The following is a 23,830-nucleotide window of genomic DNA, read 5'->3' on the forward strand; positions in this document are numbered from 1 at the left end:
TATGGATGAATGGAAGGATGATATACGGATGGATGGATGGAAGGATGGATGGATGGATAAAAGGATGACAGATGGACGATGGGCAGATGGACAGATAGGATGGATGGAAGAATGACAGAATGACAAGTGGATAGTTGGATTATGGACAGACAGATGAACAGATAGGACGGATAAATGGGTGGATAAATACAAGAATCACAGACGAATGGATGGTTGGATGATGCACAGATGGATGGATAGGATAGATGGATGGAAGGATGGCAGATGGACAGATGGTTGGATGATAGACAGACAGGTGAATCGACAGGATGGATGGAAGAATGGGTGGACAGATGGAGGAACAGAAGGATGATGAGTGAATAATGGATAGATGGATAGATAGAAATGGATGGATGGATAGACGGAAGAATGGCAGACACATGAATCGTTGGATGATGGACAAATGGACAGGATAGTTGGATGAGTGGATGGGTGAATGGATGGATGCGTAGATGGATGGGTATGGGTTGTAAAATGAATAAAATGATGGCAGACAGATGGTCAGATGATAGACAGATGAACAGATAGGACGGATGGTTGGATAATGGACAGCCACATGAATAGACAGGATGGATGGACGAATGGATGGATGGATGAATGAATGGGTGGACAAATGAACGAACAGAAGAATGACAGATGGATGGATGGTTGGATGATAGACATGGATAGGATGGGTGGATGGAAGGATGGCAGATGGACAAATGGTTGGAAGGACAGGCAGGTGAATAAACAGGATGAATAGAAGAATGGGTGGAGAGATGAACAGAAGGATGGTGGATAGATGCATGGATGATGGACAGACAGACGGACAGGATGGATGGATGGAAGAATGGCAGATGCATGGATGGTTGGATGCTGGACAAACAGGATAGATGGATTAATGGATGGGTGGATGGATGGAACAATGAATGGTTGGATGCTGGACTGACAGACTGATACGATGGATGGGGGGAAGGGTAGATGACCTTGTGTAAATCCTTTTCCAAGAATCCCCTATTACCACAAATCCCTGAAAGACTTCCTATCAGTCTTTTCAGCAGCCCTCACAATGTTTCTGAGGCCAGGCCCTAGAAACCAGGGGTCCTCACCAGGGTGCCACTCCTAAGAGCCATATTGTGATGATCAAAGCAATGAGAGCAAGTATGTGAAAGAACTTTGTGTAAGTCCATAGTGACAAACATGTGGCAGCTGGGATTGTCCAAGCTCGAGCTCCAGAGAGGTTTAACTGTAGTTGAGGAGGGAACCCCTGGTACAAGGAAACATTCTGGAAATATCAGGGAAGGGGTAAATGCTGATATCAACCCCCCAAAAAATCACTCCTGTGCCCCCAGTTCTGGGATCCTCTGGCATCAAGCTGTTGCTCCCACCTAGTGACTGTCTTCCTGAATAACTGAAGCCTCCTGGCTAAATCTGGGTAGTTTCTAGGGAGCAGAGGCACCAGATTCAGGTGCCTCTGCTCCCTAGAAACCCAGGCACAACCTAGAAATATCAGATGTCTCAACCCCTAGAAGGCCCCCAAAAACTTCTCTGCTCAGAAACCACAGAATCTACTCGTGAACTTTATGTGCAGCCTGCAAAAGGGGGAACACAAGCAAATGCAGACAAAGTTTCAACCTTTTTATTCAAAGCAGCTTCTCACAATGTATAAATACTGCATATTAGCACACATGAAAAATACAACTTCTAAGGCACCCAGAAATGTGTTCATACACGTTACAGGACCATTCACAAAGAGAGTGTACAATTTGTTCTAGACAGTCAGGATTTGATAAATCAGAAGATTATTATCCCTCAGTACTGCACCCAGTCTCAGTAAATATTTACAACATGGTGAGAAGGGGTCAGCTGTACCTGCTGTATAATTCTATGAAGTACTCAGACTTACAAATATTCAGAACTAGTTAAAGACTCTCCCATGATAATCTGGCAAAATAAAACAAGTAGCCTAATTTTGCAAAGGTCTCGGTGGATTTTGGTGTATGCTACATCCATGATCAAATCCAAACACTCCTAGGGTGGGCTGGATAAGTTTTTGGTAGCCTGCTTCATTATCAGAAGTTTGGTAATAAGCCTTACCAATAGAATACCACTTCTTCAGCATCAATCATTTCTCAACTGGTCAATGGATCAATGATTTCTTCATGAATGAGAATGGAGAGAGAACTGAAGACAATTCTTCTCACACCTAACAGGAATTAGAATGGGTCAATGAAGAACAAAAGGAGGCAGACATTTGGCAAGTGCAGGATTCCACTGTTCAGTATAGACATGTCTGAAAAATTCTTACCCTGGAGGTTCATATTCAGATGGAGGAGTCTACACTGGCCAGATAACCTGGAGGAGTACCAGGCCTCCACTTTTATGATACGGATACAGGCTTGGGACTACACAGCAGAAACACCAACCTGAGATAGTGAGCTTCAATTAGAAACTCATCTTTCAGAGCCTTTTCAATATGACAACGAATCCCCCTGTATGGCCAGCCACGGGGAGCATGAGGTTGGTGGAAGTCAGCAGTTTCTCTGCACCATCAAGCATGCACATATCTGTCTAGATGTGCCCACAATCCATGAAACTCAGGCTTTGTTAGAATAATGGAATTCTTTGGTCCTCGGTTTTATGAAAGGCAATATTGTCACAATCCTGTCAACATCAACACTGGCAAATGACTTCGAGCTGGGACTAATGGCACAGGGACAAATTAAATACTAGATGGGAAACTCTACACTCTCCAAACTTCTAAGAGTCAGCTTCAAGAGCTCCAGCATCAGGCTAGATATAAGAGCTCCAGCATTAGGCTAGATGTTGGATCAATGAGATAAGATTAAGCCATAAAAATGCCAGAGGTGAAGTTGAAAACTAGATATGGGTTTTTCTGACTGCCACACACACTGCAAAAATTTAAAGCAAGTCTCCATCTTAATGGCTGATAAGTTGACTTTATAAATACGTACCAGAAATGAACCAAATAACTTGATTTTAGCCATATGATGGCCCTGGACTACTTTATGTGGACAACCAAAAGGAATAATAATTTCTTTTTAAGTCTAAATTCTAGTTGGTTTTATTAAACTCCAAAAACAGTGCACACACTGTCAAGGAGCTCCATGATTTATGTTCTAGAAAAACAGTCCTGGATCGACATATTCAGTTGATATGTTATATTCTACATCTAGTTTGCCTTTGTCCTGCTAAACTCCAGTTTAGTATGGCTTGATACACATAGTTCATTGATAAGACACTGAGGACACATGGGAATGCTGATTGTGTAACTAAAATTGACTTCAGATTGTCTACACAGTAAGACTCACAGGTAAACTTTGTTAACATCTCTCAGGGAGTGCTGACCTTACCCAGAATGGGTGTTTCCAAGTCATCAACAAGGAATCTGGGGCCAACTGCCAGGGTCAGGAGCAGGAAATGCCATTTGTTCAGAACAAATGATGGACCAGCAGCCTTCCCTATGACCGTGTCTAAACCATGTTTACAGTACGAAGGTGGCTCTGGAAAACCTCTCCTTGGTCTATTCTTATGGCCAAAGACAATCACCAAGGTGTCTCTCTGGTCCCTGCCACCATCAACTCAATCAAACTCTTCGGATTAGCCATGAATTACAGACTGCATTCAGTCCATCAGCATGGCTTACGTTGCATGGAGGAAACAACCCGTATTACCCTTTTAAAATTTTTTTGCAACAAGCTTAAGGCTCTGTTCACAAACTCCATCAACTGCCACACAGCGAGAATTTACGGGGAGGTCTTAAACTACTTATGTAGTTGCAGTGTTGAAAAATTTACTGATCCTAATGGTAAGGCTTATTCACAAATTCAATACATTTTGAAATTATACTTCAAACGCAATTACTTCGAAAAAAGATTAACCTGCTCTCCAATAATATAAGAGTATTATATTCTAATGAAAAAAATTGGCACCAAACCAGTATGCTATTTTTCGAAAGAACAAGTGATATTAATGAAAAATATTGCCTAAAACGCATATCCTAACTTATCACAGAAATATAAAAGTTTATATTTTGAAAATATATACTGTATTAAAGTCTGTAAGCATTTCAACCAAAATTTGCAGAAATAACTAAGCAACACTTATCTACAACAAAAATATACATGCAAGACAACCCCAAATGGTTTCCCTTAAATATCTACAAAGGCAAAGTGTAGATTTTTAAAGATTATACAAAACCATTTACAGAGAATAAAATAAAATACTTAAGAAATCTCATTTAGAGTCTTAAATACTGTGTATATTAGTGAGAGTGTCTAGACTAATATATACAACAGATCTAAGTGTCTGAATACAGAAAAACAGAAGATAAGCAATTCTGCATTTTAAATATTCACTTAGGAAGATTTGAAGATGTTTCTATTTGTTTCTCTCTGTTAAAAAAATTTCCACAGAAACTAGATTGGAAAATTTCATGGATGTGGCTAAATTCCAAATAAAAAAAAATTACAAAATTTTTAAAACAAACAATTAATGGGAAATGCAATTCAGCATTCAGTGAAGGCTATTTTGAAATGTGGATATGCAGAGATACAGTTGCATTGTTCAAAGTCTATTGTGATTATTATTTTTCCATCTTTATACTAAACTTCACATGGGAAAAACATTTTCATGCTTCAGAGAGAACATTTCCTAGTTTAATCTATACCAAACAAGAATGACATTTTAAATCAATTCTCTGCTACTTTCTCATAGCTATCCAATGTCATTCTTACGATTTTGATGGCTGTTACCCAGACATTATTTCTATGCTGGAAGGAGCACGTTAAGTACATCAGCATTAGGCTGTGTCTTCCAAATGGTGAGGAGGTCTGACCACCCTAACAAAAGTTCTGCACAAAGTCCTCTTGGAACAGGGTTGTTAACTCAGATGGTCCCAGAAGATGCTGAGAATGAGCCATCATTGGGGTTGGGGCAGAGAGGGAAGGAGAGTTCTACTGCATGGCTAACAGGACCGGAGGGAGTGGATTGCTAGAAAGGTCTCTGACTAAAGAGGTGTCCTCAATTGCCCCCCCACAGCTATTCTTTCAAACCCAAAGGTAATTGCAGGACGGGGCTGCCAAAATGAGCTGCAATTCCTCAAAGACCTGCCCAGGCTCTTGGGAGTGACTTATGGGGGAAGGTAGGGGAAAATGGTGGAGAGAGGGGAGAAAGGATCCCATGGACAGAGAGGGGGCCCTGGGGTGGAAGATCAAAAATCAAAGTCTGAGCCATATCTCAGGAAAGCTATTAGGATAAACGCTGACACAACCAGAGGTCTGGTATTTTCCATCCCAGATTGATTTGCTATAAGTTACCTGGAATTCACCTACACAATATCAAAACAACTACCCAGAAAGTGAAAAATTCAGTCCACCTGCAGCAAACAGATTTCACCTGCTTTCACCCAATGGTGGAACTGACTGTATGCAAACAACCAAAATACAGACTTTCACCACCCCCATTACACCCAGGAACTGTGAATTAACAGCAAGAATTCCACCTTAGAAATGGTTTCACATTCCTACCTTAATCTTCAGAGATCCTTGAAATGTTTAGAAGTTTGAATTTGATAGTACATCCAAAGCTGAAGCATTTCTAGTTCTTTCAAGCAGGGAACGAAGGTGGACACCGATCTGAAGGAATTTCTAAACATCCCCTTCCATGTCCAACGAGAATCCTGACCCCACTTCAACCGATGCTGAATATAACTGCGCCCAATCAGAAGCTCAAAAGAAAAGAGGGGGCTCTTTCTAATGAGAATTTAGTAGCAGTGAAGACACTGTCTGCCACAATATATAAGAACCAGGGTCATCTAAGGGTTTTGGAAAGCTCACATTTGCTTTCTCAAAGGAGATAAGATCCAGGTAGAGCTGTGACAACAGGCATTTGGGCAAAAGCAGGTGTCTCCCTATAGTAACTCCCTATAGGACAGGTCTGCAGTCCTTACAGGATCCTACATGGACAAACGGGAGGGTACACGGGACTTCAATTCCATCCTCCTCTGGCTGAAGGAGAGGTTTCCCATCCTTCCTGACCCTCATGAACTCTTAAAGGAGACAGGCTTTCCAGGGAGGGAACCAAGGTCATCAGAAGGACCAGTAGTCCAGATTAACTTGAGGGTCACTGCTTAAAGGACCATGTCTCTAGATCTGGTGTAGACAATCAACGTGTTCTTTGAAACCCAAAGCTCAGGGCCACAAATACATTCCACCTGCCCTGCCCAGTGCACCTGATTGCCTGGAGAAGATAAAGGACCATATAGAGTTAGAGAACTGTCACCAGGACTCTCTCTTCTGATCCTGCCTCACCTCCACCAGCTGTGCCCACCTCTTGCTGCCTTATTCCACTCTCTTCAAAGAAGGGCCAAGAAAGGCTGGTGCCCAACAGGAAAAGGGAAGAAGGGGAGGGCCAAGGGCCTCCAGGAATACTCAGGGGCTGTGATGGAAACAGAAAAATCCCTCCATCCTGAGAATCTGAGAATCTAGCTTTCTCTGGGTGCTTGACCCATGGTTTAAACCTCACGCAGAACACACCCCTTCCACTTGTCTGCTCTCAACTTCAGGTTTGTACCTTTCTCGTCACCACTCAAAACCACAACCCCCAACCCCTCCTTCTCTGTAGTTAATCCAGGGACTTGAGTCTGATGGTCTAACAGAGCTGCTGGAGTCCCCTTGCAGCCCAGGGACACGGGGGCAAGGAGATCTCATCCCTGGTCATTGCTCCCTATGTACATAAAAAAACTAGAAAAAAAAGATGAGTCATTTCAGCTTCTGGGGGGAAAAGATTCAGACCTCCAGACAGCTCAGCAGAGTGGGAACTCTTCCCCAACCCCCTGGGAGGCCAATACCAGAAATCACTGATCACATGGAAGCAATAGACTGCAGAATCCAAGTTCAGTTATTTGCCCCAAAGAAAAAAGTCTTACTCTAGACAATACGCTATTCCCAGGTAGGGACTATCCCCACCCCCGCCCGACATGACACAATTTGGGACTGGGTCTGTTTCAGGATCATTCAGGCTGAGAAGGCCCTTTATCTCCTTAAAGACGGCAGAGGGAAGAAAAAACTCTCCCAAGATGTCCCCTAAGGACAAACCTAAGGAACTAGTATTCTATTATTATAGCTGAGAACCGTTTTACACAGAGGTGCAGCGCTATTCCTTTTGTCCACAGAAATCCTTCTGTTTCCATCTCTCTAAACTTTATTTCTACATGGTTCATTGCTAGAATGCACCAAACGGCATGAACCTTGTGTGGGATTTGGTCCAGGGCAGTATGAAAATAGTATCTGTGTGAACAACAGACATCACAATATATAAACAAAAATAAATAAATAAAATAAGTCCAAGGAAAGAAAAAACATTTCCCTAGTAGTTTGTTTTTGCAAAACTAGCTTTACATATAATACACATAAATTATCAGAATTTCCACTTACATTGTTTTAAAAATATATATTTAACAAAACATTTCTAAATGTACAATATCTGGGTTTCTAAATCACTCAATTGGGTTTTAAGACCAAGCCCTAATAGTCACACAGATTTGCGTCGGAGAGGAGACTGAAGCCAGGTGTGCACAATCATTTTGCTCATTGGTCTAGAAATTCCCTAAGATTGGTCGTCCTCTGACACCCGATCTAAACACAACCAGAGAGAGCCATGATGGCCAAGTCTCCAAGTCAGAGGCACTGTGTAGACACAGCCTGAGTCAGAAGAATGGGAAAGTGGTCTTCCCCTTCCTGGACCGCGATGGTGCATTTCAGCAAGTGGGGAAAGGACAGTGGCGCTTGGCGGAACCCTGGGAAGATAAAGCCCGGAGAGCTCTCTGGCCAGGTAGGGCAGGGAGGTGGGGGAGGCCAAGTATGCTGCGTTTTCCATCCATTACACAAAATCAAACCAAGAAGGAGCAACCAAAGGACACGAGAAAATGGACACAACCCTAGGCATAAACAGACACCTTGACAAACTCCTTGGCCGGGGCAGACACTGTGCTCTGGTTTCCGAAACACAGGGCAGAGCTGGAAGCTGGGGGCCCGTGAGCTGGGGCCCCTCAGACTTCATAAATTTTGTCCTGCAGGTAGCTGAAAAGGGAGTCAAGGCCTTTGGAGGAGCTCCAGAGCTGCTTGAGCATGAGGCATTCCTTCTCGTTCACGTCTTCCAGCACGGATTTCAGGAAGCTCCGCACAAGGCATTTGGACTCCTCTAACACCTGGAGGGAAACAGACAGGCCTGATTAGCCGGGCACCAGGGACTCTGCTCCAGAACTAGGTACCTGGCCCATGGGGCACTGGCCAACCTCCCATACTCACAGCCAGAGAAGGCTGCCTCCTCCATCCTGGGCCTTCCCAGTTCCATGTTTCCAGCACGGCTATGAACGGATCCCAGACGTGTCAAGACATGGAGCCCTGAGGCCCTGGGACGGCTCAGTGGGGTCCAAGTCACCCCAGACCACTAGAGGCTTGCCTGTTACCCAATGGTGACACAAACACAGAGTCCTTTTCTGTAAGTGTCATGAAAAAGTGTGGGAGACACTGTTTTACCCTCCTGTGATTCATTTTCATGATCTGTTGGCAATAACTCAAGGATCACTGAGAACACAGAACAAGACGATGAAATGAACGAATGGTTGTCACAGTATCCGTACAACCCGCACTAAGAGCAACGCCCCGTGTTCAGGCTACAATGTTAGTAATCATGGTAGTAACAACTAATAACACTCAAAGCTATCACCTTCATAATCATTATAGTAAGGAGTAAAAATCATAGGAATGAATAACAATTATCACACCCATAGTAATAATTGTAGTAATGAGTAATAATGATCTTAGTAATCATGGTTATAAATGTAGTAGCTGCTGTCCACAGCTACGATAAATGATCATAAATGATCTATGATTATTCATTATTACTAAAGTATTATGTATATACACATATTATGTATTATATACATTATATATACATAAAAACACATATGTATTTAGGTAAACACATGTATATATGTATATACACTATAATATATACATATATTATGTATATGTATAATATATAATTATCTGTATGTATTATATATTATATAATATATATATATTATGTATATATAGTATTAATCCTGCAGAGTTATTACTAAGATGATTACTACCATCATCATAGTAATGAGCAATAATCATACTAATGAGTAATAATCATAGTAATAATTGTCACAGCAAAGAGCAATAATCGTAGTAACAATAGTAATAATAATCACAGCAATGAGCAATAATCACAGTAACAATAGTAATAATCATAGTAACAGTAATCATATTAATGAGCAATAATCATAGTAATGGTGTTAGTAATGAGCAATAATCACAGTAACAACAGTAATAATCATAGTAGTGAGTAAAAATTCATAGCAGTCATAGTAATACTAATCATAGTAATGAGTAATGATTGTAGTAATATTTGTAATAATAATAATGCCACTATGATCACCATTATCCAACAGGATCTAACAGAAATACGTTTCCTGAATTCTTTCATTTACTTCTCATGATAACCCTGCAAGTAAGCAGTCTTTTGATCCCCATGTTACAGATGCAGAACCCAAAACTCCATGATGTAAAGTGGCCCAGAGCTGCCTGACTACTCAGGGGTAGAAGGAGCAGGAAAACCTGGTCTGGCTGATTCCAACAGCCATGCTGCAGCTGCCGCCCTCTGGCAGAGGTATGGCCAGAAGTGAGGCCTTTGCGCATTCTTTGCTGGCCTCCACCAGCCTCTCCTGAAATGCCTTCAAACAGAAAGAAGCAAGATGGCAGCTCCCTGGCTCCAGCAGACTGGGAGGGGCTGCACCCTCACTCCCCTGCCTGGGCTGGAGGCTGCAGGTGGTAGCATGAGCTGCCAGACCCAGCTGGCTCTTTCCCCCTGGAATGGCCTCAAAGAGCACCAACTCCCAGAGGCCATGGGCTTTACTCTGCTGGAGTAGTTCCATTCTTGGGAAACACCCCCTGCACTCCTGAATTCACAGCTGTTGGCAGCAGAGACCTCCTTGCAGTATTCCTTGTCCTAAGAGCCTGTCCCCTCAGGTGTCCTTCAAGAGTTGGTTTCACCTGAGCCTCTCTTCCCTGCCAAACAACAGGTCAAACCCCTCCCTGCAGCTTGCAGGCCAGTCTCCCACCCTCCTTTTCAGTCACATGTTTCCTAGCATCCCCGTGCCACCTGACCGCACACTGCTGCCTACACTCCCTGTGGATTTCCTGTCTTGAGTACCCTCACTCTTGCCACTTCCTCTGCTTAGAATTTCTACCTGTCTCTCCATGAAGTTAACCCCAGGGTGATCAACCACCCCTGTTTGCCCAGGACTAAGGGGCATATGGTTTGCCTGTGTCCCAACCCAAATCTCATCTTGAATTGTAGCTCCCATAATTCCCACATGTTGTGGGAGGGACCCTGTGGGAGATAATTGAATGACAGACGCAGTTTCCCCCACACTGTTCCCCTGGTAGTGAATAAGTCTCAAGAGATCTGATGATTTTATAAGGGGTTTCCCCTTTCGCTTGGTTGTCACTTCTGTCTTGTCTGCCGCCATGTAAGACATGCCTTTGGCCTTCCGCCATGATTGTGAGGCCTCCCCAGCCACATGGAACAGTGACTCCATTAAACCTCCTTTTCTTTATAAATTACCCAGTCTCGGGTATGTCTTTATCAGCAGCGTGAGAACAATGGGGTTTCCTAGGATGCAGGATTTTCAGTCCTCACACCAGGAGAGTCCCAGACAAGGTGGGACAAATTGGTGACCCTAGTCATTAGTAAAATTAAAAGAGAATCCACGTGAAGAGATCAGCAATGCCCGTGGCCCATGTGAGTGTTCACTAACAACCTGGGGGCTGCCACCCCCTACCGTCACCCTCACCCCACGGGCACTGTCTGTTCAGCTTGCAGGGGGCAGGGCTTAAACACAGTAGGTGTCAACAGTCACGGATGAGGCCCAGCAGGAGAAGCATGACAGCCGGGTGTGAATACAGGCAGAGGGAGACAAAGAAGGGAGGGGCAAGGGTCTGGCCCCAAAAATGCACACAGCAGCTCCCTGTTTCTCAAGCACAGAGCGAGTCCTAGAACCTCAATCTCCCAAAATGCCTCTCTCAGCTCCGGAACCGGCCCTGGGGCTGCAGGAGTGGCCTTGTCTCCACCTTCCCACAGGATATTCGCCTGCTGTGCTCTGAGTGACTGTTACCAGATAAAATCAACACTTAATTAAAAACCACTGCCTCTGTGGAGGTGTTATTTGTTTATGTATTTTTCAGTGCATCTTCAAACAGTGACATTTTAATGTGCCGAGCAGTTGGTGGACAAAAGAAATGAAATAGAGGCATGGTTTGTACAGCTTTCTCTAGTCATCTCTGGATGGGTTCAATACTTTTTGTCCCTACTTGCCTTTGCTTCTCATTTCTTTGAAAGCTACAGATGTTTTGCGCTTTTGCGCGTGTTTAGGACTTTATTTGAAAGCAGTGACGCTACCCTAGAGTATCCATCTCTCCTGTGGGGTTTCTCTGCCTGGAGATGATGGAGAATTTGTAATGATGCTGACTGTCTCCCTCTGATTGAAGCTGTCAATACTCAGAAAAGGCATGTGTTAAATTGCAAAGGGTCTTTTGCTTATTCCCTGTGCGACCTCTGGCAAGTCACTGAAGCCCTCTAAGCCTTGCTGTCCTCATCTGTAAAATGGGTCTATCATAAGGACAAGCACACAGGAGGCGCAGGAACTCACCACGGCACTGCAGGATGCCATCTCCTTGACCCGCAGCATGACCTCCTGGCTGAACGTGGTGGGCCAGAAGACCTGCGACACCAGCCCCCTGCTGCAGGCCTCCTGGGCAGTGAGCTTCCGCCCACAGAACAGCATCTCATTGGCCTGAAAAAGCAAAAGCAGGTGAAGACTGAGGGCCTGGAGGTTCACCCATGCCCCTCAGCTGGTCCAGGGCCTGCCACCTGCAACCATCTCAGTTCTGGAAGGCATCTCGCCTTCCAGATCCTTATCTTATTTTGGGGTCAGATAAGCTTTGGGAATTGCATGGAAATGTTTGTGTCCATGAGCAGAAGGTCCACAGCTTTCATTAAATTCCCCGAAGGAGCTGTGTATTTACTGTGACTCTGTATGCCCCACGCCCCTCCCCATTTCTGGTGGCAGACCCATGGGCATGGGTTGTGGGATGGGTACATTTCAGAGCTGATGACCAGCCGTGATGACATCATTGACACTGAAATGTACCCAGCCCACAACAGCCCAGGGATAAAGAGAGGCTCCCTTCTAGATAATAAAGCTCAAGTGGGGTTTCCAGCTGCAGGTGTGGCGGAAAAGTCTTTCTTCCTCTTTGACTGCAGGCTAACATCAGTGAGCCCAAGGACCATCCATGGCTGTGTCCCGGCCTGTGGAGAGGTGGGGCCACAAGGAAAGGAGAAATAGGGGAAGAGAGAGAGAGAGAGAGAAATATTAAGAGAAAGAGAGAGAGACCTGATGGTACTTGAATTCCCCAGCCCTGTCTCCCCAAGGGAACTGCCACTTCTGCTTTCCAGCTGGGAGAACCATTAAGCTCCTTTTTAAAAAATTAAACTGGTTAAAGCGCTTCCATCACTGGCAGCCAAAAAGGTCCTGAATGACACCACAATACCCAAGCAGAGATGTGCATCTCTCCCAGCAGCTCAGGGCTGGGCAAGGGCACTGCCCAGTCGTGAAGGGCAGACAGCAACCTTCCCTGGGCTCTGGTGACCTGGGATATCTCTGTACCACACTCCCCAGAGAATTTCCTTTTGCTTTGAAATTCACAGCTGTCATACAAGGTCTGGGAGGAGCTACATAGATAAGGTCCTAGGCACAGACAGAGAACATGATAGTAATAAGCTGCAACTGACAGACTGTGACTGACAATTAGGGCATAATGGTCAAATCCATGTGATAGGGTCCGCACGGCCGGCAACACCTTCCCCACCTGCTCTTCTCTCCTGCCTCTATGTGCTAGCTGCTCTTGGGTTGGCGTTGAAATGCCAGGCACTCTCAGGCCTCCAGAGCTATGCGTAAGTTCCCCCACTTAGTTCTGGTTGTCACTGATAGTTCATGATGACCCACAGGACAATCTTTCACACCAGGGTGGAGGGTAATCTTTTATGTCGATAGTAAGTCTTAGCATATGCTTGCTTGGTTCAAGATTTGAACATAAATGGAGGACTTGATGCTTTCTGAAGAACACCTCAGTCAAATGAACTCAGCAGAAGTTTGCCGGGAGAAGTGGCAAATGGCCATATCTGCTCCAATGAACCTGGATTCAGATCCACTGGAAGCTAATCCCTGGCAGGTGCAAGTTACAAGGCGAGGCCTCCATTCATACGGAAAGGCTCCTGGCCACCTCTCAGACACCATATCCTGCAGTGCCCTCTTCGAAGAGAGAACTTAGGGGTATTATACAGAAGCCTAAGGATTCAGAGAGAAAGGGGATTCTTGGGCAGAGGTAGGGTGTCCCTGCTGAAATTAACAAACAACCCACTCTAGAGCTAAGAAAACAAGAACATAAACAGAGTTTAGTCACTGATGTGTGACTGTGGGCAAGTCACTTAACGTCACAAAGTCTCAATCTTCTCTGCTGTGCAAGAGGCATCAAGACAGCACCAAGCTCCCAGCACAGAGGCAAGGTTAACTGAGAGGTGCTTAGAACAGGGCCTGGTATGTGCAGAAGGGGTAGTAGAGATTTGCTATTTTTGTTATGGTTGGTGATGTCATTTTCAAAACAGAACAAGGAGGAATATGAAGGAAGGAAAAGGGACACTGCTTTTCAGCCTCACTATTGTAACAAAAGCAGGACTTGAGAGATGAGAAGAATGGGCTTGCAGGCCCTCAGATGGAACAATGGGTGATGGAACTGCAAAGGAAGACAAGAAATCCAGTGTAAAAGCCCCTGCTCTTCCACAGGTGCTTGCCCAGGTGCAACAGTCACAGTCCTGAGAATGTGCAGACCTGCCTCAAGAGCATGAGAGTAATGTCAAAAGTGGTTGTTGACCTTCCGACAAAATCAAGATGTCAAAAGAAACATCCTGGAGTCTGTTCCTAAAAAGGAACAATTCACAATAGCCGTGGGGTCACAATGGACTGTTCTCTTTTGAAGAGAGAACTTAAGGATATTATCCAGAAGCCTAAGGACCCATAGAGAAAGGGGAATCTTGGGCGGAGGTAGGGTGTCCCTAGTGAAGACCCATAAAATTCACAAACAACCCATGCTAGAGCTAAGAAAACAAGAACATAAACAGAGTTTAGTCACTGGCATGTGACTCTGGGCAAGGCACTTAACGTCACAAAGCCACAATCTTCTCTGCTGTCCAAGAGGCATGATGACAGCACCAAGCTGCCAGCACACTTTGCAGGGCCGGGAGGCAGCACTCGGCCTTTTCTCTGGGGTTGCAGACTTTGGCCCTGTCACCTAAGGGGTGCTTCTCTAGCAGTTTTGTGGGTCTCCTGTGACCTATGGCATCTACTGGCAGATGCCCCCAGTGGACCCTGGGCAGACCTTTCTGAGACGGGCACAATGCAGAAGGCCCAGCACCCTCCCCGGCGTGCCAGGCTCACAGGAGCCAGTGCCATGGCCTCATCCCTCGCCCTCTCCCCACCATCCTCACCAGGCCCCAGCCACACTGACCTGACCACTCTCAACCCAGGGCCTGCCAGGCCCACTCCCTGCTCTGTTCTGCCATTCGTGCATCCTCTGCCTGGAATTCTTGCGTCTGTTCAAATGTCACCTGTTCAAAGGGGTCCTCTCTGAACAAGGTGGGACCTCCTTCGAAGACACAGAGCTGGGGAATAGAAGGTCTGAAGAGCAGGGTTTTTGTTCACCCCTGGACTCCTGGTGGGTGTGGCGAGTCGGGCACTTAGTGGATTTGCAGTATTTGAAGAAAGGGAGAGGAAAAAGGGAGCTGACTGGCTAGAGGGGGCTGGAAGGAGCGGACTCCCTGAGAACCTTCTGAGATCCAGCTGGGACCCGTGCTTATAAAATAAGGATTAGCCCATAAGAGCTGAGTTCAGAGCTCATGGCTGCTTTGAACAGCAGAGGCTGCCTGAGAGTCCACAGGCGAGGAGCTGTCATAGGAAGTCCAGACCCAGCAGCACGGCACCTCCAGCACCTACTCGGACCAGCTACACTTTCTGAACCCCTCCCTGGTCCTGACAGCTAATCTCAGATTAACCCCTCAGATGTGGGACCTATTTAATAAGAGGCTGGGTTCGGAGCACAGACAGTGGAACCAGCCAGTTCATGCTCAAATCCCACAACTGGCATTACCACTGCATGCCTTTAGACAACTCACTAAACCTCTCTAGCCTCACTCTCCATATCCGCAAAATGGGGATCACAGCTGTCCTGCCTCACAGGGGCGTGGACTGCGTTGACAGCCCAGCCCAGCACGCAGCAAGTCCTTCCTATGTGCCAGCTGTCATCACTGCTCTCCCCTGTCCAGACTTGCTTCTGGATGTTGGTGCAGAAACTGACCACAGCTTACAGTGGACTCTGCCGCCTCCGTTGGACAGTGGCTCTGTCTGCCCCACCTGGTGACACGACTTCTCTGAGCTTAACGTTCCATCTGTAAGATGGAAATCGCAACTGTTTCCACATGGGGTGCAGACTGCTTTGTGTTTACTGAATACCTTTCCCTCTTCTTGCTGGACATGCGCTGGGCTACGTCTCCCGGCCTCCCTTGCAGGCGCATGTGGCCAGAAGCTGAGTCACGGCCAATGGCACATGAGTGGAGGTGAAGATGCCCCTGCAGGCCTGGCCCATGAAGCCCTCCAGGGTGATGCTTCTTGCTCTCTCTTCTCTCCCATTGGCTGGAAGTGAGGGCACATTTACTGGATGGGAGACACCTGGGTCCCCAGATATTGTGGGTGGCTCCTACACCTATGCTGGACCACGCAAGAGTAAGAAGGCAAGTTTTGTTGTTAAAGCCACTGAGACTGTGGGCTGCTTGTTACAGCACCCAGCTAATCCTAAGACATGCCTTCAGGGGGTTGGAGTGAGGAATAATTGAGACACCATGCAGAGTGCATGGTCCATACACTGACATCATCGCCATCTTCTCAGGCCGGGCTACACCATCTGGCACTGAAGGCATGAAGGATATGAGGCAGCCAAGCCAATCCGCAGGCTGACAACACCCTCAGGTTTCTAGCCCCATGAAAAGCCCCTAAACCCAAGGCAGAGGAAGTATCCTGCTGGGACCCGAATCCAGGTATCACAGGAGGCTTACCAGTGCGACGCCCAGGATCTGGGGGAAGGTGTAGGAGGAGCAGCCAGCAGGCGTGAGGCGGATGGTGGCATAGGGCGTCTGGAACCAGGCCTTCTCACTGGCCCACACGATGTCACAGAGGGGTAGGATGGAGGCACCCAGGCCCAGGGCCGGCCCATTGATGGCCACCACGATAGGCTTCTTAAACTGGATAAAGGCCTTCACAAAGTCCCTGGGAGAGAAAGAAGATCCTCTTGAACAGGTGACTACAGCTTGCTAAGCCCCATTGGAACCCTTGACTCTCCCAGGTGCTGTGAGGAGCACCCTCAGGTCGTCAGAGGTGAGAGGTGCCAAGCAAGGGCCTCATTGCCTGGACATGGAACCACCAGCTGTCAGATTTTCTGAGGTATACTGATGGGGTCACTGCATGTCCTTGTTTGCTCAGATTGCCCCAGTTCATGCCCCATGTCCTAGCACTGCACCCAGTTACCACCTCCTTCCACTCTCAAAAGCCGTGGCTTAGACGGTAAGTTATATGGGTACCCTATATATTGACAGAATTTGCATGTATCCTAAGGAAGTCAATCTTAATGTTAAGGTGAAGAACCAGGACCAAAGGGAAGGTGTAACAGGGAGGCATATTTCAACTCAAAGAGAGAAAGAATGTTCTAACATCTCTGGCCAAAGGTGAATGGAGTGGCTTCGTGGGGTATCAATTCCTCATTCCTGAAGGCATTTGCATTTTAGCTCGATGATTATGCTGGGTGATGCTGTAGAGGGACTTCAAGCTTCAGATGGTGGGTACATGCTAGGATTGATGACATTTAAGATTTATTTCAAAAAGCACACCTAGGATGGTCTGATTCTGAATTACCTGCAGGGATGCCACACTCATCAAGGGTGGTTCTAAGATGCTGAATATGTTAGGATGGCTCTGACTAAAATTGGGCTCCCTGTAGGCAGGAGCTAGAATCATGGCTACAAGACTGGGCAATATTTTCTCTCCGTGCCCTTCTGCACTGAGCAAGGCATGTACCTTTACCAATTACACAGAGCCATCAGCAATGACCTCTATTTCCTTTGCCTCAGAAGGCTTTTTGCCTTTTCCTAGTTGCTATGTATGATCTATAAAATTTTAATATTCATCTGGACATGGAGGAAAGACACAAGATGTCTAGTAAAGTCTGCATCCTTCATTACTTTCAGAGGGAAGATTAGAAACTATAAGAACTCACGAGAATAAAATCCAAATGCCCATGACCTTGGTCTGACCTTGGCCTGCCTCAGCTTACCTCTCCAGGTTTCCCTCACATCACTCTTGCCCTTGCTCACTGTGCATGAGCCACATGGGCCTCTGAGAGTTCTTAGAAAACACCATTATCAAAATTTGCAATCACCGTAACTAATTATTTGCTTGTTTTTGGATTCTTCTTCCCCTTTAGCTCCTTAAGGACACCCAGAGGTCTGCTTGGGGCACTGCTTGGCTTCCATCAATATTGGAATTAGCACTCAGTAAACAGCTGTTGAGCAAATACATGAGTCTCCCAGAACAAGAACAAAGACTGCAGAGGTGTGGCAATGGTGAACCAGCTCTTTACCAAACCTGTTTTCCCTCTTCTTCCCAGGTCTGCTGGCCAGCCACATTTCCCATCTCCGACTGCATGTGGCTGTGGCCAAGTCACCAAGTGCTGGCCAAACAGGATGTGAGCAAAAACCCACCAGTACCACTTCCACGTGCACACCAAACCTCCCACCATGGCGTCCTCCAAGCCCATTCATCTTGTGAGCACAGTAGTCTTGGAAGACATTTCCCGAGCCACAGGATGGAAGAAGTATAGGTTCCTGAGTCACCACTGGGAAGACAGCCACAGGCTGATGGTGACATCTATTTTAGGTTTATGTATGTAGCAAGTACATTTCTATATATGAGGTTTACTTGTTACAACAGCTAATACTTAACTAATACAAAAGTCGAGGCTGGGCACGGTCATTCACGCCTGTAATCCCAGCACTGTGTGAGGCCGAGGTGGGCGGATCACAAGGTCAGGAGTTCTAGACCAGCCTGGCCAATATGGTGAAACCCCGCCTCTACTAAAAATACAAAAATTAGTTGGGTGTGGTGGCAGATGCCTGTAGTCCCAGCTACTTGGGAGGCTGAGGCAGGAGGATCGCTTGAACGCAGGAGGTGGAGGTTGTAGTGAGCTGAGATCCATGTATTCCAGCATAGGAGACAGAGTGAGACTCTGTCTCAAAAAAAAAAAAAAAAAAAAAAAAGTCGAGCTGATTTATCCGTTCTCAATCAATACTGTTCCTTCCCCCAACTCTTATCAAAAGTTGTGGACATCATCATGATATACTGGGATCAGATTCAACTGCGAGAAGTCTACTTAATGTTCTGCCGGGGTAGAAGGTATCTTACGATCTATGTAAGTCATCATGAAAGTACATGCCTCTGACTCATGCTTGAGGCATCGCACTCCCTGAGATGGTGGAGTTAGCTCTCAGTCCCTGCTGGCCCCCGAAAGGTACCACTTCAGACAGGGAGTTCTGGCTCCATGACTTCTGAAGCTTGGTATTCCAGTGGCCCATCTCCTGACATCATTCACTTCCTAACCCAATGGTGAGGTTTTAGGTTAGGTCACTGGTTTTTCCAAGTCCTTTTCACTGAAAGCAATCTGGGGTCTGCGGCGGATATGGACTTTTTTGTAGAATCCTTGGGGGTTTGGATGACTTTTGTCAAACATCCCATTTCTGAGTGACCTCATACAATTCCAGAGTCTTAGATCTCACAGGTGGGAAGGACTTTAGGACTCATGGGGCCGTAACTTCCACTCGGTGCAGAATTCCCTCCATAACATTCCAACAATGTATCATTCTGCCTCTGTTGGATGTTTTTAATAAAAGAGGGTCCACGTCTGTCAAGACAGCCTCCCTGCCGTGGGTCTCCTGTAAGCCTCCCTGATACTGTTGCCACATCAGCTCCATCAACCACATGACATCCTTCAGGAATGGACTGCAGCCCTTGTGACTTTCCAGAGCTTTCCTCTACAGGACCCCAGAGCCTTTCACTCTGTGTTTTCCAACCTGAGATCCGTGCAAGGGAATCAGGGACGCAAGAGAAAGGGGACAAGGCGTGCAGAGCTCTGACCCTCCACCCCAGCCCCTCCTGTGTCATCCAATCTGCCTCGCACTTCATTTCCTTGATATGAAAATGTCACCTGACATTTAATGAAGGCCACCCCCCATCCTCTTTCTCTCACCTCGGGCAGTAGATCTCTATCACTGGGAGCCAAGCAGCAAACAGGATATTGCATTACGGGCCCTGCAGCTCACATATCTGATCCTTCTGTGATGGTGGGGCTGCATGGGGAAGATTGTACGCCACCTTCCCCCACATCCAAGGCCATCAGGCTGACCTGACCCGCACATCTTCCTCTGCTCTACCCAAGCCCTGTGGCTTCTGCCTGACAAAGCTGCTGGGCTGCACTGACGTGGCAGAAGGAGCAAGAACTTCAGAATCTGAAAGAGTCAGAGTGAAGTCTCAGTTCTGCCCCTAACTAATGGTGAGACCTTGGACAGGGTGCCTGGTCTCTGGAGCCTCATGTTCTCCCTCTGTAAAATGGGAAAATCAATGATGTTGCCCCAGATAGGGAGTTGAATGAAAATCCAAGGAGACGGTCCATGCAGGGTGCTAGCCCAGTGCTGACATGCAGGGAGCACGCAATCCCTGCTGCTATTATTATGGGTAGTGCATCTGCTGGGGAGGGTGGACAGAGTCCTCATTCAATTCTCAAATTGGTCTGTGATCCATTCTCCTAGGCTACAGGTGACCCAGAAGCAAAATTCTGCTCACAGGAATGTCTCAATTTCCCCTGGAGCAATCGGCATTTCTCTTGTGACCCAGTTACCCACTCCCTTTAACGAGAGGCATGGAGGAGAACCCTCCCCCAGCCAAAGGTCAGAGCCAAGACAGCCAGTACAGGACCAACCAGTGACCACCATCCTGGGGCCCCCAGAGAGGTCCCCAGCAGGCCACTCCTTAGTCTCCAACCCACCCGTTAGTCCAGGCGCCCACTCCCTGGACTTATACTCAGCTTAGCTGTAAGTCATGGCTGGAACTACCAGCAGTAGTGACAACAACCGTAATAATAAGTCCAAGTACATATTAGTGCCAGGAATAGCCCAAGTGTTTCACATAGAATATCTTTTTATTCTTTATCCTAGCAACACACCAGTGAGGCCAGTACCATCATTTTGATTGGTCCCATTTTCTGGATGAGCTAATAGGCGCAGAGAGATCCATGATATACCCAAGGCTCCACCACCAGCAAGTGCAGAGGCAGCTTTGAGCTCAGGCAGCCTGCTTCCAGGGGCCACGTGGGCAGCTGCTAGCCAACATTTGAACGAGCCACCTTGTCACCTATGACAAGTTCAAAGGAGGCAGACTCTTTTCGGGATGGATCCTGGAGAGAGGCTTCTGAACAAACCACCTGAGCTCTCCCCAAATCTGCTAGTTCATTCATCAAACATTTGCAGAGTGATGAGTCCCAGTCACCCGTCTCGGTCACATGTATGCAAGTTTTCTTTAGGCAAGGATGAGGAGGGGGTGAGAGTACCGCTCACGGGGTGCCAAGGCCATGTGGCATGCCTGGTCAGCCCTACCAGGAGCATGTCCCAAGAGAAGAGATGGGGGCAGTTCTGTGTCCAAAAAACGTTTCGGCCCTGCTAGATTTTGAAGGAAGTTCTTTCACAAGAGATTTCTTGTAAATATGCTAATACAGCTAGAAAATCCACAGCAGCAGGCACAGAACTTGCAGTACGAATCAGGCTCCTTTCAATGACAGTGCGCTTCCCTCAGGACACCCCTCTGGAAATCCACAAAACGTTCTCTGCAGAATGCTTCGCTGCCTCCTTGTGTCCCCAACTCCAGAGTGTGGCCTCCGAGGCAGCACTCCCGAGTTGGGAGAGTTGGAGATGCCTTAAAAGAGTTTGGTGCTGATGGGCGAGCCACGGTCTCTTTCTAACCGCGGGAGCATCTGTCGCTACACAGCCACATCTTCTGCACCTCCATCCATCTTCACTCATGATTCTCACCTTTCTCATGCCTGTATCATCTCCCGCCTCACACTCATCCCCTTAATAACCACCTTTTCTCTCTTGCATCAAAATAAGAATCTTGTGTTTCTCTTAGTGCTCTCAATCGGTGGTGCAGAAATCTGGTTAGCACATGGTGGATGTTCTCAACCCTGGGTGCACCTGAGAACCACCAAGGATGATTGACATCCAAAGATGCGCTGGCCACACCTCAGCCTAAATAACTCATAGTCCCCTGGAGGTGTTGTCAAGCATCTCGGTCTTGGGAATGCTCCCTTGGGCCTCTCTATGCTGTCAGGGCTGGGAACCAGTGGTCCAGTGAACATCTCCTTTCCCACGCCCCCATCCTTGCCAGTTCATGAACTAGCAACTTCTGCTCCCTTTGAAGCATTGAGAAGAGTTCCTCCTGCCTCCACCATCTTGCCCTGTGCTCTGCCTAAGGGGAGCTCACTTGCCCACTGAGATGGCAAATGTCTGAATTTCACTGGCCATGTTTCCCCAGAACTACTCAGCTGGGAAAGTCAGGAGCCAGTTTGGGCCCCAGGCCCCAGCCATGTTCTCCTACAGCTGATGTTTTCAACCCCATCTGCCTCTGACACCTCTTTCTCCAAGAATTTCGTTCTCAAGAGTCCAGAGATGCATAGATATCATGCTGCAGACCCCAATGGGTAGATGCTACGGGGACAGGAGAAAAGGTTTTGCCCCTCAACTTTGATACATCTAAGACACAAATGCAGGGACAGGCCAGGGAGACACTTCCCTCACCAGAGAGACTGGGCGTGCAAAGCCACAGGAAGGAACCATTCAGTGGGGCTCCGGAGAAATCCGTCATGAGACCTGGCCTCCTGGGTACCCTGTTTCTGTTCAGCTTCCATCCCTTCAGCGACCCAGCTACGATACCTTATTTCTGCATGCAAGAAGGACCCCCATGCCCTCCTCACGCTGGGACAAGCCTCATCACCATCAGCCCAGGGCTGGCCTGGGGGTCCCATCTTGCCTGCAGCTGTCCGGGCTAATCTGTTAATGGACCCCATCCAGCAAAGGTGAACAGCTGCCCACCAGAAGGGCAGCCATTGAGGATACTGGGCGGAGGTCAGGATGGGCCCTTGCCTAAGAGGAGAGCCTGAAAAGATGGGGCTCTTTGAGCTGCTAATGATTTCCTTCCAGGCTGCATTGGTGTCCTAGGGAACAGTCACCACAAACTTGGGGGTTTAAAACAATCAAAAGGTCTTCTCTCATAGTTCTGGAGACCAGAATTCCAAACTCAAGGGGTTGGCAGGGCTGATTCCTTCTGGAAGTTCTGACAGAGAAGCTGTGTCAGGCCTCGCTCCCAGTGGCTGGTGGCTGCTGGCCATTCTTGGAGTTCCTTGGCTTGACACTGCATGACTCTAAGCTCTCCCTTTTCTGTCACATCACCTTCTCCTCAGCCTGTGTCCCCTCTTATGAAGTAAGTTCTCTCTGCGTCTGGAGCCCACACTCCAATCCAGGATGATCTCATCTCGGGACTCTGAACTTAATCACATCTGCACAGAGCCTTTTTCCAAATACGGTCACCTCCACAGGTTCCAGGGATTGGTACATGGACATATCTTTTGGGGGCCACACTTCAACTCACTACAAGGGGTCTGCATGCTAATGAGCTGCGCGTGCATGGAGTGAAAACTAGGGGCTGTGTCAGCCAGGATTCCCTGGGCTTCTGGAAATCCAGCTAATGCCTCCAGTGAAATGTGTAAACCAGACAAAGACCATGATTGACGCTCCACGGGTCACAAAAATGGGGACTCATTTCTCTGGATGGGCTCTGGTGGCCTCATGCATGAGGAGAGAAGCACGCTGAAAATCCTGTGGTCCCCCTTTGACACATGGAAAGGCAGTAGCGAGAGGGCATAGCTGGGACCAGACAAAGCGCAAACCGTGTGGGCACAGCCAGGAAGCCTGTGCCTCCCTAACCACATCGCCTTTCACACAACAGTGCTCAGGCTCGTCATGTCTCTTCTGGCAAGAACTCTGCAACAGGAAACACACGGGTATTTTGGAGCTGGGCCTCCAATGGCTGCTTCACCCTGAAGAGGGACTCAGAATTCCACACACAAGAGCAGCCAGCATCACCTCTTGGAGACAACGCAATCCCTCAAAGCCCCCTATAGCCACGTGGGAATCGGCCTCCCTCTGTGTGGCACTTCCACAGAACCATGGAGACTGGAGGCCCCAGAAAATCCTTGACTTGTGGCCTGAGGCTCCGTGACACCATGTGGAATAAGTGTTCCTTCTCATGTGACCAGGGACATTCCTGAATTGTGACTTGTCTGATTCCTAAGCAAGATACAGCAGCCCCCGCCAGGTGAACACTGGGTGACAGCTGTAAACCAGCTAAACAGCCTTAGTGTCTAGAAATGACACTCACTTGCTTTTGATATACTGATAAAGAATGGGGAAATAACTACCCTTCAGTGTCCCAAAA

General features: G+C 47.2%; 1 protein-coding gene across 2 annotated transcripts in view; it reads right to left on the reverse strand.

Moving 5' to 3' along the window:
• Positions 1–1,635: 1,635 nt before the first annotated feature.
• The window catches only part of CDYL2 (chromodomain Y like 2), a 216,186-nt gene continuing 193,991 nt past the window's right edge, over positions 1,636–23,830 (reverse strand). For both annotated transcript variants that reach the window (XM_030819233.1, XM_030819238.1), the window contains exons 5-7: positions 16,297–16,507; positions 11,783–11,926; positions 1,636–8,248 (exon numbers count right to left, since the gene is read on the reverse strand). In XM_030819233.1, coding sequence (XP_030675093.1) covers positions 8,090–8,248; positions 11,783–11,926; positions 16,297–16,507 — 514 coding nt within the window. In that variant the 3' untranslated portion in view covers positions 1,636–8,089. The remainder of the gene's footprint in view (positions 8,249–11,782; positions 11,927–16,296; positions 16,508–23,830) is intronic.

The sequence above is a fragment of the Nomascus leucogenys genome, chromosome 2 (genome assembly GCF_006542625.1).
Source record: "Nomascus leucogenys isolate Asia chromosome 2, Asia_NLE_v1, whole genome shotgun sequence".
Taxonomy (NCBI): Eukaryota; Metazoa; Chordata; class Mammalia; order Primates; family Hylobatidae; genus Nomascus; species Nomascus leucogenys.